The following is a 17,734-nucleotide window of genomic DNA, read 5'->3' on the forward strand; positions in this document are numbered from 1 at the left end:
ATGATGCATGTATGTTTACTCCTTTGATTATTTTATCATAAAGCTGCCTGAAAAAAATGACCGATAAACTTTTAATTAAACAAAACTAGACTCCAAAGAGCAGCATGTGTGAACAATTTCAACATTTCCTTTGTAAATCTTCCCCAAAGACCTCCCAATTACTCCTTAAGCTTCCCCCAGGTCATAAAGCAGCTCCTGGATGAGGAACGGTTGATTTTTAAAGTGAAAAACCAGTGTCTTTCCCCACAATTTTCCCTTTAAAAGGCTCCCATGACATGTGTGTGCATATAAAGGCAGAGGGGGGCAGTTCTAGAGGGAAATTCAAATAAAATTGGAAATATTCTTCCCATACACACACACACCTCTTCTAGGCAGGGCCGAAATCAGAGTAATGCAAGAACCTTTAAACTTACTTTGAAACTTCAATCTTGAGCTCAGTTTCACTTTTCTCCAGGTCCATAATTCGACATCTATCTGCCTCGCTGACTGCTTTACTCACGCTGCTTGACAGTTCATCTCGCAAAGACTGTTCCACTTTCTGTGCTTCAAGGTTGATCTTTGTAAGCTAAGACATGGCAGGTTTGGTAAATATATTCAGAATCTGAACGCTACATTCAGTCCACAACAACAACAACCTGTTAGTACATGGGTAGCCAACATGCATCATCAGGTGTTTGTGGCACGCTTTGACAGGATTACGAGGACTCGTGGCAATCACAGCTGGCTGTAATGTAGGACACCAGCCTGTCTTTCCTGGGCTGAATTTCCACCTGCTCTGACTACTCTGACTACTTCAAGATACAGGAGCCTTACAAACACGAACTACAGACCATCATACACTGTGGATTCAGCTTGTGACAAACTTGCCAAAAAACACCACTTCTTAGTTGATGTGCCTCAAGAATTAACTGGGGGAGAGAAATGGAATGAGAGCCTTTCAGCAGACTACACCAACATCCTGTATATCCACATTAATCCACAGCAGGCATCCCCAAACTTCGGCCCTCCAGATGTTTTGGACTACAATTCCCATCTTCCCCGACCACTGGTCCTGTTAGCTAGGGATCATGGGAGTTGTAGGCCAAAACATCTGGAGGGCCGCAGTTTGGGGATGCCTGATCCACAGTTTATTTCTAACGATAGTTTAATGTGATGTTTGGCTTGGTCATAAAGCCATTTATTCCAGGTGTTAGGAATTTGTCAACCTTATATGTACACTTTCCACCTTACTCAGTAGTGTCTCTCAAACAGAGCAAAATCTCTAAATGCGTCTAGCTCCAAGAAACTTGGTGGGGGGAGGGAATGATAGGAGAACAGTATGCTAAATACTAAATGTTAAAGAGAACAGTATGCTAATACATTTTCCAACACTTTAAGCAAACTATGTAACCACAGCTCATCAGCCAACCTCAGCAAACTTTGTTTCCAGTTCAAAATTACGTTCTTCCACTTGTTTTAATGTGTTCCGTAAGTGTTCATACATTCGCTGAGAGTGCTCTGCCCTTTGCCTTTCATTTAGTTCTTTCATTTCCAGCATAGTAATTTTCTTAGAAATAGAAACAATCTCACTGTTTGTTATGGCTTTTGTGGCCTTATCTGTAGCACTGTCTCCTCCTACAAATTGACAATAATATAAAGGGAATTTTTTAGTGACAGACACATTTTTAAAAGAAAACAATATAAAATCTGCAGTATGGAATAGAGGCAGAAATCTTCAACTTTTTCAAAATATTTAAAGCATCTTCTTTTGCATAGTTCAGAGCTGGAATATTATTTGTAAGTGCCCTTTACCTTGTTTAGGTATTATTACTTCCCTTTTTCATCAAAGGAACTGGGTTGATATTTTCAGACTTTGGCAGAATCTTGACAGGATATCTCACTTCTGATACACTACAAGGGTTGTCTTTGCAAGTAAAACACTCTAATAACAGGTAAGTTGTATTAATGATCACAGATGCCTTTGGGAATATATTGAGATCAACATCATTTTCCCTTTTATTCTTCCCTTAAAAAATTTCTAGGCTTGTGTGAATACTATTTAAGAATACTAACAAGCTTTCAATTGAATGTTTGGATTCTTTAAGAATAAGGCTTCCTTGTGTTTCAAAATGTTGTTCAACTCAACATTTTAAAATACTAGGTTTACAGAGAAAATATGTATCATCTCATTGCAATAAAATAATCATAATATACAATGCACTCACCCAATTTTGCTGTTTGTTCCCAAGCTTGTTCAATTGTATGAAGTTTCTCTTTTGTAATTTCCAGCTCCTTGTTAAAAGACTCAATCTGTTCTTTCAGGGATGCATTTTCACGCTATATGGTATGGGCAAGATGTAGCACACCAAAAACAATTTAAAGACAAAATATAGTAATGGTTTAAAAACAAAACAAAAAGATTGCTTTGTGCAAGCAGAGAGAGAACATTAGACACCAATGAAAAGAAAGGGACCCATCCATACAGTGCTTTCTCCTAAGTTAAAGTGTAAGTAGCTTTTACAAGAGAGCACTAAGAAGATCACACCTAAGTATATCCTCCCCTCTCTGTTTCTATAGGTAAAGCACTAGCGGTCTGCAATAGTATTTAGGGAGGACAATAAAAAGATTGTTTTCCTTTCAAATCCTGCTGGACCTGCACCACCAGCATAAAAATGAGATGGAGAAATGTAGATACTCAATCTAAAGTTATCTCAAAGTAGCATGGTACCGGTAGTATTACCTCTAAGTGCTCCAAGTTAGTTGTTCTTTGAACAAGCAAGTTATCTTTTTGTAGCATATCCCTGTATTTAGCCGTTAATTCGTTATATTGTTTATTAGCCATTTCCAGATCATTCAGAGGTACACAATCATCCAACGCTTTCTGCAATGCTGCGATCTTGAAGGTTGCCATTTCCTGAACAAAGAAAGAAGAAACAGTCTATATGGCATTCGAAAAAGGAGGAATGCTGAAAGTGCATTCAAAAATACCGCAGCAGGTCACTAGGAATATAGAAGCCAAACTGTACTGTGAGAATAGCTGTGGCGTATATTGAAAAGTGCAAAAACAGCTTGGATTTTGCAGAGACACTTGGAAGGAGTACATGGTAAATCCTATTGAAAAAGAGAAGTGTTGAGGCTCCACACAATCAGGAAACCTGATTTGAGTAGGAATATGACCCATGCGGTGCTCTCATCAGCAGCTTGTGTGTAACACTTGGGATTGCTTTTCAAATGTTGGGCAGGGCACAGTCGGTGCTGCCTGAGGATGTGATGCTGGAAATGGTTCAGGAAGCACAACCTCACTGCTGCTTTGCATACAAAAGTGTCTTGCACACAATCGCCATGTGAGTAGAGCTGGCATGATATATAAAACATACCTTGAACCTTTGCAAACGGCCGATCTTTTCTCCAACTGCAGCCTCCACAGCTATTAACTCGGCCTTCATCTTCTCATTCTCTTTCCGGAGATGCTTCTCCATTTCAAGTACGGTTGTGTACTGCCTTGCCAGTGACCTTTCATTTACCCTCAGAACAGTTATTTTTCTACTGTAGTCCGCAAATAGCCTTTTAAAGTCATCGCTATCCTTTTCAAGTGCATCTAATAAATTCTGTGGGAAGATTAAAAATGTGACTGGCACTGTGATGTGAGTATTAGCACATATTTTAATCAGTCGGTGGCTTTGATCTAGCTCAGTGTTTCTCAACCTTTTTTGGGCCATGGCACACTTGTTCCGTGAAAAAAATCACGAGGCACACCACCATTAAAAAAGTTAAAAAATTTAACTCTGTGCCGCCCTATATTATAATTATGACTGTAAGAAACACTTGCCAAATATTGCTTTCCGGCGGGTCAGTGATGTGTATTGGCGGCCGCCAGGCTCGTTTGCACTGAGCTTTGGGAAAGAGGAGGAGAAATATTGCTTTCCGGTGGGTCAGTGCTGTGGTTTGGCGGCTGCCAGGCTCGTTTGCACTGAGCTTTGGGAAAGAGGAGGAGAAATATTGCTTTCTGGCGGGTCAGCGCTGTCTATTGGTGGCTGCCAGGCATGTGACAATGGAAATCGCCCTTCTCGTCGCCGCACGTCGCCGCACACCAGCCAGCGTCTCGCGGCACACTAGTGTGCCACGGAACAGTGGTTGAGAAACGCTGATCTAGCTAAACAGAAGCAGATACATTGGTGCATAACAGGCATCTTCTCCCCTCCTCTCAGTCCTATGTACTCCTGGAAAAGCCACTCCTGAGAATTGCATGAGATGAGACCTTGGCATGAGAGAAATCGCTGCAAATCTCCCCTCAAAAACCTTGCCAGACCCCACATTATTTTTAAAAAATAATCCAGCCTTTAGAAACAGCTTTTCAGGTGATAAAAGGGCTCATAGCAGGAAGGAGGTGGGAAAGTCTCATGTGGAACTTGTCATTCTTGGCACCCAAGCCCATCAATATAGGATCTCTACTTACGTAATATTCTTTTATTTTTACATCATCTTGCTCCTTTTGATGTTCCAATCTTTTCTTTTCTTCTTGTATTTTTTCACCAGCAGTATGCCAGTGTTCCCTTTCACTAAAATAAGTAAATGAATGTTTAGAGCTTCTTTTCCTTTTTGTAAAACACATTATTGCAACTATTATGTCATATTGTGCTAGGTAAAATCTGAAGTCTGAAAGTTCAGATCAAAAGACTTACAAGCTGCCAATGGAGGGGAAACAGATTGTGGAAAGAGCAAGTTAACACTTCCATCATTGCAGAGAATGGCTGCATTATGTACTAGTGCTGATATTTGGCACCAGAATTATTAAGGGTATTTGAAACCCTTTTAATTTTTAATTTTTATTTATTATGAATAAATAAACTGTATTAATAAACATTATTTTTATTAAGTACTAATTTATTTTTTTAAAAATAACATTTTGCTGCACCATAACTGTTTTCTAGGGGAAAAAATACTAGTTTCGTTCCAAAAATAGTGTTTGATTTTATGGTTTCATTGTAATTCACCTATACACCTTATTTATTGTAATTCACCTTCTTTGGATACTATACCAAGATATCATCCTCAGGAGCAACAATTATACCTTTGATACTCTTTATACAGCAAGCCTTGCTGGTGTCGGGCAACTGCAACTTTCCTTTTATAGTCTTCTAGTGCTTCTTCTAATTTCTTCAGCAGCTGCTCTTTATTTTCCAGTTCCTAATGATACACATAAAATTAATTGTATGACATATCTCAGCTTCAATTCTAATGTTAATGTTATACAGCATGTAGTGCCTTCCCATATACTTTCTGAATTAAAATATTCTACAAAGACTGACCGCATCACATATATTTGTGTATGGAAAAAGTTGCAATTCAAGATGTAATATCAGTTTTCATCTTAAATGATAATATCAAAGTTATATAAAAGATCTGTGAACAGGACTTTGCTCCTTTCACTATTACTTTAAAAACCATCGATGAGATACTGAACTGCCATGAATAAGAAACTCTGAATATAGAATGCTCTGTTTTTCATTAAAATACTGCATGTCTTTCAAACCACCATGGTATATACATTCATATGCATGCATATGAGAGAAAGAAAGAGAAAGAGAAAGAGAATGGACAGAGGTGAACATGTTAGATACACTCACTAGTCAGTTTTAAAGTATTTACCTGTAAAAGGTATATTAAATATTCATTCTGTGAATTAATTATGTTTACACTAGATGGAGCCATTCCTTCCGGAAGATTTACTGCTTTGAACACCATACCGGCATCTACTGATTGCCGCAGCAAATGGATCTCATTTTCTAAACAGGCAACCTGAAACATATAAGCAAGCAACAATAGGGCGCAAAGAATCACTGGAAAAAGTTTAAATACTTTAAGCATATCATTTACATGTATTGCAAAATATTGTCATTACTAGCCAGAAAACGTACACCAAATAAAAATGTTTCTGAAGCGCCACAATTTTTAAAAAGCTGCTTTCAGTGATGGTCAGATGAGCAGCTGTTTGGGTGTGCAGAAGTTACAGCATCACTATCAGGGTCACAGTATGCACCCATAATCTCTCACACTAAACAGCACTCTTTCACCTTTGTCTATTAATCAAATCTTGCATGACACATATGAGGAGCTGTGGATAGAAACCCATGTGTACTTCACTTTGTGTTGCTCCCTAGGCTACTTTTGAAGGCTGATAGCCTGCATACCTTGGCATTTGCTTTTGAAAGCTGATTGGAAAAATTCACTGCTTCTTTTTGTGCTTCCCTCAGTTCCTTCCTTAATTCTTCATTTCGTCCTGTTAGTTGGTCAACTTGAGTCTTTAAATGTATGCTAGCATCGAAGCTTCCTTCTGTATTCTTTAATTCAATTGCCTGCCAACAATTGATTCACCATAAAAGAAAATAAGTGCTTTCCATGAAGTTAAACTCTCTTCTCCTAGCCCTACATGGAGATACAAGTATGGTAATTTTTCCCTGCATAGCATGCACTCTGCCAGTTGCCTAGATTCCTCTGTTAACAAATGCACGCCAAGTTCAATTAAAATTATATAAAGCCAAACAGTAAATCTGGCCATTTAAAGAGTAAAACATGCTATTTGCATGAGGAATAAAACCGCATTGGAAGGGAATATTGCAAAAGTGTGATTCTACATATGGCGAATGTATGGGGAGGGCGGACCTTTTCTGCAACAGTTAATTCCATTACCACATGATTTATATAGCATTTTAGTACACAGGACAGACAAGATTCAAGTTGCACAGCCGATGCACTACAGCAGCTTGACTACTATGCAAAGCAGATTCCCCGAGGGCAGACTATAGCAACAGTCCAAGCTACAAATCCCAACGCCCATCCATTCAGTCTTTCCTTTCTTCCACCTTGCCTGTCAAAGGGAGAAAACCAACGCAGATTGGCTCTTCACACTAGGTCATGGCCCTGTGACCATTTGCTGAAGAGGGGTGAGAAAGGCTCAAGAGAGATACCCCATGCCTTCCAGTGCGGACCATGTCATAGTTGGAGAGAACAGCCTCTCCAGATGGCAATTATGTAGGCAGGAAGCAAAATCCTTAGAATTTTAACACGAGTTTGCAAGCACCTGAACTATATTTTTGCTGCCCTTATTTTTTAAAAAAAATTCTACAACCCGTTCAAAGTATTTGGTAAGCATAAACTTTCCCCTCCAAAACCCAATTTCCTTTATCGTCTCATACCAGTGTCATTATGTACATACGGCAACCAATAATGAAATCCCTTTAACGCTTTCAGCTAAACAGATTCAGCTAAGCTAAGTAAGTAATGAAAGACAGACTTACATTTACTAATCGTTCCAGACTAGGAATGATTACAGCAGTTTCTCCACCTTTCACACCTGGATCTTTCTGCATGTCCTTTATAGCTTGTAGGATTTCTTTCATGCCTTCTTCAAGGTGCTTATTTTCTTGTACCAATTCTTTTACTGCAATTACATTACCGGTACATATAGTTCACTTCCACACACTTTACAATAGACAATTGCAAGCTCATATGTATTTCAGCTGGGTTTCTAGTTATGGTATCCACACTTCCAAGAGGAGATATTAATGAATTTTAGCAAGAGTTGTTACTCAAAATGATTCATTCAAAAAATAATTTCAAATTTGGATTTTTTAAATCCAAGGTTTGCAAGATTTATAAAACAAAACAACAAGATGATGTATTTTTGCCTGATTCATTAACCATTGCTTTAGCACTCTTATTGTATAGGTAAATTAAAAATTATGCTTACATTTCAATTGAAACTTGGCTATCACAGCCCTGTTTTGTTCCAAGTCCCTGTCACGTTCATTTAATTCTTTGGTAAGGTAGTTATTCTGCCAATAAAAACAGAATTACCATAAAAATGGGTTTCCAGAACTTTAAAAAGGCTCATTTTTTAATCTGAATTGTTGAAAAAAATGTTAAATGAGATAAAACATCATATCTAATCTGCATTTTGAACAATGTATGACAGCATATTACATTTAATGTATTTCAAACAAAACAGCAATAATGTTTTTGTAATGAAAGAATAATAATAAGAAGAATGTTTTTGTGAAAAGGGAACACTACAATTTGCATGACAGTATATTCAGTCAAAGAATACTAAGTTATTAGCAAAATACTTATTAGTCTCTTAATATGGACTATCATGACTTTATCTCAGGGGGAAACCCTGAACTACCTCAAACTCCTGGCTCCTGTGTCTGTCAAGCTCTAGCTCTGCACTTTTATTCAGCGTATTCTTGGCGAACAAGTCTTTCAATATCTGCTCGTTCTAGAGAACAAGTAATTATTAATGCATTTGAATTTCAACTCCTAAAGACTTTTACATTCTATAAGCCTCACAATTCAGTTTTAACTATTTGTAGTTGCCTTTCATAATGAATCACAACAATGTATCTATCAATAACACAGTCACTGCCATTTTACTGGGATGATCTTTTTTATAATGATGCAATGATACCACCATTCTCAAGCACTTTTATGTGCGAGTACAGCCAATCTTAACATCAGACAGTGACAAATAATTAGTTCCAGTTTCTGAAGTCCCAGTTTCTGTGCCTTTAATCAAGAAAACATATATGTTTGCAAATGTGGCACATTTATCTGTATCTGTATTGCAGTGGATTAGTTTTAAATATGAAATTGTTTTACTTGGTAATCGCTTCAAGATGTTTCAAATGAAGCGATTCATAAACAAAACAAAACAAATCAATTATAGAAGGCACAAATTTAAGCACATATGAAGATGTCTCACCTCTGACCTAAGGAACATTAATTCACTCCTCAACTGCCTTATAAGACTCTCAACTCGATCTATCTGATATGCATTCATTCGCAGGCCACAATCAAGTCCTTCATCCACGTGTTCTACTGGCCATGATTCTGGAAAATAGATCTGGTCTTTCCCCATCTCTCTCATATCAGTTCTTAAATCCAACAATTTTATTTCAGAATTGTCCTTCTCATCTCGCAACAGGACCTCCTGCACTACATAGGAGGACACTGGCTTTCCAAGCAGAGAAAGAGGCAGCCCTTCCTGGAAATCCAGTGACAGGGTCCGAACACGAGATGCTTCAGTTCTCTTCATCTGCCTTTCCTGTCTTTGTCGTCTTTTACTAGCCCTTTCTTTCCCTTGCACAGCAGAAAATGATAGTGGACAGTCTGCTCTCAGTTCTTTCGATTCACTGTAACTGACCGGACATAAAGCTGTCCCTAGCATTTCTTTAGATTGCTGCTTTACAGAACTGTAAAGTTCCTCTACTGTAAAAGACTCGGAGCCATCATAGTTATCATTCACTTGTATCTCTGAATCAAGCTGAAAACTCAACTGAAAAGAAAAGAAGATATGCTTTCACTTTTTCAGAGAAATAAACTTTTAGCACGTTCCAGATCTTCTCAATCCATTCCTCAAAGTTTTACTTTTTTCCTCTGTTGCCTCCCACAACTCTGAGGGGAAAGAGTATTGTTTTAGGAGAAGCCATGCTTTTCTTTCTGTAATACACTAACTGCTATTTACAGAATAAGGATTAGCATTCATTATACATGAAAGCAATTAACAAGATGGCGACACATTAAATAACTTCAATACAGATTTTTTTGTATACAATGCTTTATAAAAAAAAAGATACTCCAATGATATTCCAATTTAAGAAATCAGTCAAAGTGGAATTTACAATGAATAAAACTTAAGCCATTACCCTTTCTTTAACTTCATCAACATTAACTGTACTCATAAACTCAAATTTACTCCTTCTCATCTTCAGATCTTCAGTAAAGGTATCAATCAGCTGTAGGTCATCTGTATCCAATCCTAAACAGAACAAAGTTTACAAGCAGTACTTTAAAATTAAAAACAATGCAAGGTTGACCTCAGTAGTAATGATAAAAAGTCTCAAAAGCAAGTCATGTGAAAAAACTCTGTAAGTTAAAAGAAAGATCTCTCATTATCTCTGAGGAGCCTGCACCACAAAAACATTGGTCCTCACACATCCAACCTGATTTAGGAAGGGATTAAGGGGGCTAGATAGAACACAGATAGGAACTGGCCAGCCCAGATGCCAAGATCTCACAGGAGGTAGATATTGCTTAAGTGAAACAACAATTTAGCAGATCAGATTACCTAGGGAATATATATCCCTCCAGATATATATTCAAAGGCAAATGCTATAATCATCTGTTTAGGACTGTCATAGAAACCAAAGACCACACTAGATTCCCAACAAGAGTTCAATGGATTTCAGAAGGATTGTTTAATTCGTTGCCTCAGCGGTACCAAAAATTCATTATTCAGACTGTTCCAAGAGATAAACGAAGATGTTCTTCTGGAATCATCTATTGTTTGCTGCATGGCACAAAGTAACTTCAGAGACAGCCTACCCAGTGTTGCAGCTCTTCTTCCTTTCTCCTGAGCCAGTTTACGAATATGTTGTTTCAGGGCAACTCTCTCTTCTTCTAGTCTTTCAATCTGTAATGTATTCAAATGCCTAGTATTATTATTTAAATCTTATTGAAACGGTATGAAGATGAATCAACTTAGATGCTTAGACAAGGAAATCATGACTGTGTCCATTTATCACTTGCCTCTTTCAGCAGGATTTGGTTTTCAGCCTTGTACTGCTGCTGTTTCAGTGCTTTGCTATTTCTAAATTCCGTTAAATCAATCATTGTCTTGGGATCAAGACCTGAAATGTAATAAATTGCAGAAATTTGTATATTCAATTAGAAGAATTCCAGTCAAGGATGATGGCCTGAGGGATCTAGGTTAGGGAGCGAATTGTCCTCCTACATATCACTCAGTTGGATATTTTTGCTAAGATCTTCATTTAGCCAGCCACACTAGGAGTAATCCTCAGCCATTGCTCTCAGCTTGTTCATTAAATGCAGCAATATGCTCTAGAATTCTCTAACTGCAGTCTCATATACACTTATGAACATGCACTAGATGACAGTTCTAGATGCTTCCTAACAATGGCAAAAAACCAACTCTCACATCCTAGTGAAACATTTCTCACACTGTCCCTGGTGCGGCAGTGAGGGACTACTTCTTCTGTAATTATTTGTACTTTCCACTTTTGGCTCAGGGGTCATAATAAGCTCTTGCTCTGAGGGAAGTGGGAGAGAGAGGACCCAACCTTATGATTACATGATGTCAGATGGTCCTTCCGCACTGCCACGAAAATTTCTGCAGTCCTTGTCCTAACACTGGAGCTTCAGTGTCAGTAAGTCTAAAAATACGGGTTTGCTGGGGCATACCAACACCTTTCCAGTGTCCCACCATGTTCCTAAACCAGAGAGTATGATAGCCCTGGAACAGGGATAGTTCAGTCCCATTTATTTCACTTCCACCATTTCCAGTGAGAATAAAATAATTAAGGGGAAAATGGAAAAGGATGGAGCAGCACAAGAGGATCAAATGCCTTCAGTTCGCAGTCCCCCTGGCCATAGGAAGGTTATCTAAGGGCCACTGTACAATTAAATATCTCTCAGAGTTAACATGATACATACCCAGTCGTCCACGGAGGTCTTCATTTTCATCAAGAAAATCATTGATTTTAAGTTCAAGTTTGTTAACATCTTTAATTAATGTTTCAATTTCATGATCCCTTATTTTAATTTGCTTTTTTAAAACTTTTATTTCAGCAACAGCATCTTCCAGGCCATAAATTCCCTTAGAAAAGGAAAAGCATATAAACTAAGGAGTGCATTAATCAAATGGATTAACCAAGAAATATATTAACACAAATTCACAGAAGATAAGGCTATCAAAGACTACAAACTACGATAGATATGTTCTACCTCTACTGCTGGAGGCTTTTGAATACCAGCTGCTGGAAACCACAAGAGGGAAGAGGGTTGCTGTGCTCAGATCCTGCTTACAAGCTTCCCACAGGCATCTGGTTGGCACTATGAGAACAGGAGGCTGAACTAGATGGGCCACTGGCCTGATATATATGCATAATTAAACTTCATTTATTTCCATCTTTTCTGTGGTTCTGCTGTCATGATCACAAGACATCGACGTATTCACTGTCTAACAACTTTGGCTAATTTAATATATTCATCAAGGGAAGGGGCAGATCTGGCATGGACAGAAATTATAAATAAAGAAAAGGACTCCAGGACAGACTCATCACCTTGGGGACATATTATTTAAAAGTATGTGTGACCTATTTAACAAATCTGCTACTTGTCTTCTCCGTACCCTTTTAGAGTACAGTGGTGCCTCGCTAGACGAATTTAATTCGTTCCACGGGTCTTTTCTTATAACGAAAAATTCGTCTAGCGAATCCCATAGGAATGCATTGGGGGGAAAAATAAAAAAAAATTGCCCATAGGAACGCATTAATTGAATTTCAATGCATTCCTATGGGAAACCGTGATTCGCTAGACGAATTTTTCATAAAACGAATTCGTCTAGCGAGGCAACCTCCGCTCGAAAAATCCTTTCGTTAAGCGAAAATTTCGTTCAGCAGGGCATTCGTTAAGCGAGGCACCACTGTATTGTGTCAAATCAAACTACATACCGATTCATAATCTTTCATTCGTTTCAGAGTGTCAATAAGTTCTTTGTCCTTCTCCCTTGCATCAGCTTCTGCAAGTTCTGCTACCATTTCAGCTTCTTTGGTTTTCTGTTCCAACATATGTAATTTCCCTTGGATGTCCCCAATATGGCCCTGTTGAACAGAAGATGGCAGACCTAAAAAGATACAACAGACGTCCATAGAAAATTGGTGAGAAACTAACTGGAAGACATACTGACAGTGAATGAAAATTAAGAGAGAAACTCATAGCGAGTAACAATTAATCAAACCTCCTTCCCAACATAAATATCTAATCCAGGAAGGGGAGAGCATTAAATATTCAGTGTTGCATACAAAAGCAGGAACTTGCTTCCATGCAATAAGCAGGACCAAAACTGGATGAGGTTGAACATCTACAGTTATAAAGATAAACCTGCCTGTGGAACATGTGAGACCTCAGGAAGAATGGTTTATATTCATAAATGCACCATAAGACATACAACAGGAAATGAAATATCCATAAAAGGTTCAGGCCATTGGTGGGGAACCTCTGGGCTTAATTAGATCCAGCAGGACATTTGGAATAACTAATACCTACCTCTCCCATCCCAATCATCTTCTGATGCAGACATGGGGAAAGTTTCAGCTACCAGGAAAGGAAGAATCTTCCTTCACAGCCATGGTTTGAAGTTTTAATCACCTGATGACATATTAACTCAGGTGATTGACTGGTGGGTGGTTTGGCCCACTTGTGGAAGTGGCCTGCAGAGGACTGGCCTTTTCTGGATGTGGCCCTCTGACTGGTTGAAACATATCATTATGAGACCATGCAGACATAATCCTCCCACTCAGTAGTGATCAACAGGAATATGTGCTTTCTTGTCTCATGCACAAAATCCACAGTATTAATCATGGTGAATGGGTTCTACACAGACAAGAATCATGGTTAACACTAACCAAACTTGAGTCTTAAGCAGGTTATAAAACCAGTTTCAAATCTAATCAAAACATATTGCTAAAGTTACACAAAACACATAAACAAGTTACTTTTTTCTTTTTGAAGTTCTCTTTTCATGTCCTCAATAATCATTGCATTCTTTTCCATCTCTTTTGTATACTGTTCAACCTGTTCCGTGAGCAGTTTGATCTGACTGTCTCTTTCTTGCACACCCTGCAAAAATATAATTTGGTACCTAATTAATAGCACTGATAGTAAGCCATTAACAAACAAAAGATCAATGTTAAAATAAAAACAGGCGTACTTACAACATAGAGTTCGGATATTATCTAGAAGAACGACAAGCAAAGGCAAAAGCAGCAAAAATAAAAGCAGAGAGGTAAAAATAAAATGCACATCCTGCATCATAAAAAAAATGAGTAACTTTTTAAAGTTTTTCCCCCCCATAATTTACTCTAGGGTAACATATGCCAAAGAGCCACATGTTAATTACTATGGGTGCACAGTGCATGCATGTGATGTTTCCACATTAAAATAACAGCATGATAGTTTGCCAGGGGTCCACAGATTTTTGGGGAAGGGAGAAGTGTTACCAACCCCCTCACTCTGCGCTTTTGGAGAAAGGACAAGCAAAACGTAAACAGAGATTGCCGTTCACTGTTGAAGGCCCCAAGGTAGGAACAGGCAAAGAAGTTGGCATCCTTTCAAATAGGACCACCACCCCATTGCTGAATAGTGACTCTCAACTTCAGAGCTAAATGTTTAGTGTCGGAAGACCATTAGTTATACTTGGAGTGGATCCATTGAAATCAATCATCTTGAGTTAATTTAAATTCCTTGATTTCAGTGTGTCTATTCGGTGTGTGACATAGTTGGGTATATTATAAGATTATAACATAATAAAATGTAAACATGTGAAAGAAGGTATAGTTCATACAGGAAAGATATATATACTGTTCAGCTGAGTTAGTAAGTTACATGCCGCTCATTAGAAAATACAGCACTATTTTAACCAGTATACATTTTTGGTCTACAACACCTATTAAAATCCTAATACGTAGAGAAGTCATCAAATGAAACTTAAGTTTCTTCCTTCATAAGTAGGAACCAGTGAAGTGGTTCTCTATAAGTAGGAACCAATCTGAACTAGTGAAGGCGGTGAAGGTCCTGTACGAGTGTCTAGAGGTGTTTGGAGGATGGATGGTGGCTAACAGATTGAGGTTGAATCCTGACAAGAAAGAAGTACTGTTTTGGGGGGACAGGAGCCGGGCAGGTGTGGAAGACTCCCTGGTCCTGAATGGAGTAACTGTGCCCCTGAAGGGACCAGGTGCGCAGTCTGGGAGTCATTCTGGACTCACAGCTGTCCATGGAGGCACAGGTCAATTCTGTGTCCAGGGCAGCTGTTTATCAGCTCCATCTGGTACGCAGGCTGAAACCCTACCTGCCCGCAGACTGTCTCGCCAGAGTGGTGCATGCTCTGGTTATCTCTTGCTTGGACTACTGCAAAGTGCTCTATGTGGGGCTACCTTTGAAGGTGACCCGGAAACTACAACTAATCCAGAATGCGGCAGCTAGACTGATGACTGGGAGCAGCCACCGAGACCACATTACACCGGTCTTGAAAGACCTACATTGGCTCCCAGTAAGTTTCTGAGCACAATTCAAAGTGTTGGTGCTGACCTTTAAAGCCCTAAATGGCCTCGGCCCAGTACACCTGCAGGAGCATCTCCACCCCCATCATTGAGCCCAGACACTGAGGTCCTCCTCCGAGGGTCTTCTGCTGGCTTCCTCACTGTGAGAAGCAAGGTTACAGGGAACCAGGCAGAGAGCCTTCTTGTTGTGGTGCCCTCCCTGTGGAACACCCTCTCTTCAGATGGCAAGAAAATGAACAACTCTAAGACTTTTAGAAGACATATGAAGGCAGTCGTGAATCGGGAAGTTTTTAAAGTTAGATGTTTTAGTATGTTTCCGATATGTGCTGTGAGCCACCCAGATCGGCAGGGTAAAAATAATAAAATTATTATTAGTTAGTATTATTAAGATTACATTGTACACGGAAAGCATATATATTGATGGTAAAATCTGTAATATCTCCCCTCTAAAACTGGGACATATAAAGTAAATTTATTCTGTTCATTGTGTTGAACTCTATGCTCATGCATTGATTTCAGATGTTTGTTTAACACAAATATTTGTTTGGTTTCTTCTTACTGGACAGAAAACTACCTGCTGGAGGGCCATAACACTGCTCTTGTCAGCATCAAGGTGGGCCATTTTCAGCTTCTCTCTCAGAGTTAACATCATTTGTTGATACTCAATGATTTCTTCATCTTTAGAAGCCAAGATTCCCTGCAAAGTAGAATATGGTGAGGTCGAAAATCTTAAAACATAAATCTTAAAAGGTAGCTGAAATAAGATATGCAATACCTTCCATTCTTCCACTTTTTCATTCACAGCTGCCATGAGAGGGTCCTCTTCTTCATTCTTTGCTTTAAGTTGCTCCATTAACTCATGCACCTGTAAGATACCATTGATATATGATGCATGAAATATGACGTATGAAAATACAAGCTATGAGTGTATTACTCCAGATGCATTAACAACGGGAATCAGGGAAACCAGTTTTTACTCATTTTGCTTACTGGATCAAATACTTATTTAATGATCAATTTGTCATCACTCAGTGGTCACGCAGGATGTGTCATCTTTCTGATTTGATCTTTCTGTTTTGGTCCTTTGTATTCCAATTTTAAGGCCTTTTATAGTTGTACAGTATCTTTACTAATCTGATTCGGGAAAGAAGGTAGGTTTGCATTTTACCTGAAACTTATACTGTTCCTTTTCCTTTCTTAGCTGGTCCATAACAATGTCAGATTGCTGCACGATAAGCTTCATTTTATTGTACTCATCAGTCATCTTTTCCATTTCTTGCACCGATTCTTCTAGATTCTTCCTCATTTCCTGATTCTGAGCCTCTAATTTTTCATTAGCTTCAGTCAAATTCTACGAATTTAAAAGTAATATATTTATAATGAGAAACCCATTTCAAAATTGAAAAAAGCCAGCTCTGGCAAACTCCAAAAAGGACTGATAGAGCCAACCCTGGATCCAAGTAAAGTAGGATTAATTTTTACCACTAGACCACCACAACTGACAACCATTGTTGAATCCACTGAAAGATATTACTCACTTACCTCTTAGCCCCAAAGCCTAAAACAAAGCCATCTGCAACATTCATAATCAATAGTGATCTTAAGAGCCATATCCTAGGTGTCACATTAACACCCCATCTAGAAAAATTGGAGCTATGCCATCTTCATATCAGCAGAAGATACACAATTCACTGAATGCTGATGTTTTAAATTATCTCCTGCTATTTTCATGCTGCTGGTTGTATCAATATACAGCAAAAACAATTTCAATAATTTTCATTACACTTATATTTGTATGCTGTTTTGGTCATTACTGTAGAAAATCAGGATAAAAATACTGTAAATTAAAACACCACTGTAACAAACTTCTCTAGTTATTGAAAGGTGAAGTACTCATCACAATAACCCAAATTCTTAACTAAGTACCCTTGGGACAAAAAAGACTCAGAAGCCCACTACATAGAATAATATAGTTTGAAGATTTATATCAGGTTCAAAATTCTGAAAATAAAGACAAGACAAGTTTACCTGAATTTCATCTAGATACTGGACAAGCTCAAAGTTCTTCTTTGATAGCTGTGACCTGTAATCTGATTCTTCTCCTCTTCGTGAAAGAAGCGTTTCTTTTTGTGTATCGATCTGTCTCTGATAGTCAATCACATCCTGACGAAGTTGTTCATTCTGCATAAGACAAACAGGAGCAATTGGGAAAATTATACAAATCAAGCATTTGCAGTGTGCCAATAAATGTCACAAGTCAATGTGTGATCTAGAGTATCTGAAGCCAACTACAATATCACACACAAATATATCAAGCAATCCTACAAACTATTAAGCTGAATACTCACTTTCTTTTTTCTTCGCTTTTTCTTCAAAGGAAATAGAGCAGAATAAGAAAGAAAATCAAGGCTAATTAACATATAACTTAGGAAAGCTCAAAAGTAAAAAGAGAGCTGTTCATAATTGGCTATGAAACATCAAAAAAGCAAATTAACAGTGTAATGCTATGAGACTTATGTTGGCAGTGGCTAATATGTTAAAGTGAGAGGTCTTTAATTTATCAGAATTCACCCATAGCAGTGATTTAAATAATTCCAAATTAATGGGCCTAACTTTAA

The 17,734-nt window shown here is 38.3% G+C and overlaps 1 protein-coding gene across 4 annotated transcripts in view; it reads right to left on the reverse strand.

The window, feature by feature from the left end:
- Positions 1-17,734, reverse strand: part of CEP290 (centrosomal protein 290) — a 48,552-nt gene that overhangs the window by 24,532 nt on the left and 6,286 nt on the right. For 2 of the 4 annotated variants that reach the window (XM_035127262.2, XM_035127263.2), the window contains exons 8-28: positions 17,145-17,297; positions 16,285-16,467; positions 15,892-15,981; positions 15,691-15,813; positions 13,554-13,677; positions 12,510-12,682; positions 11,491-11,653; positions 10,567-10,667; positions 10,363-10,450; positions 9,684-9,796; positions 7,730-7,814; positions 7,278-7,420; positions 6,171-6,335; positions 5,629-5,778; positions 5,051-5,166; positions 4,436-4,538; positions 3,357-3,587; positions 2,720-2,893; positions 2,205-2,316; positions 1,409-1,614; positions 414-565 (exon numbers count right to left, since the gene is read on the reverse strand). In XM_035127262.2, coding sequence (XP_034983153.2) covers positions 414-565; positions 1,409-1,614; positions 2,205-2,316; positions 2,720-2,893; positions 3,357-3,587; positions 4,436-4,538; positions 5,051-5,166; positions 5,629-5,778; positions 6,171-6,335; positions 7,278-7,420; positions 7,730-7,814; positions 9,684-9,796; positions 10,363-10,450; positions 10,567-10,667; positions 11,491-11,653; positions 12,510-12,682; positions 13,554-13,677; positions 15,691-15,813; positions 15,892-15,981; positions 16,285-16,467; positions 17,145-17,297 — 2,948 coding nt within the window. Of the gene's footprint in view, positions 1-413; positions 566-1,408; positions 1,615-2,204; positions 2,317-2,719; positions 2,894-3,356; positions 3,588-4,435; positions 4,539-5,050; positions 5,167-5,628; positions 5,779-6,170; positions 6,336-7,277; positions 7,421-7,729; positions 7,815-8,164; positions 8,258-8,740; positions 9,314-9,683; positions 9,797-10,362; positions 10,451-10,566; positions 10,668-11,490; positions 11,654-12,509; positions 12,683-13,553; positions 13,678-15,690; positions 15,814-15,891; positions 15,982-16,284; positions 16,468-17,144; positions 17,298-17,734 lie in introns of all 4 variants that reach the window. The other 2 variants (XM_035127265.2, XM_060279691.1) reach the window with 2 other exon arrangements.

This window comes from Zootoca vivipara, chromosome 10, assembly GCF_963506605.1.
Source record: "Zootoca vivipara chromosome 10, rZooViv1.1, whole genome shotgun sequence".
Taxonomy (NCBI): Eukaryota; Metazoa; Chordata; class Lepidosauria; order Squamata; family Lacertidae; genus Zootoca; species Zootoca vivipara.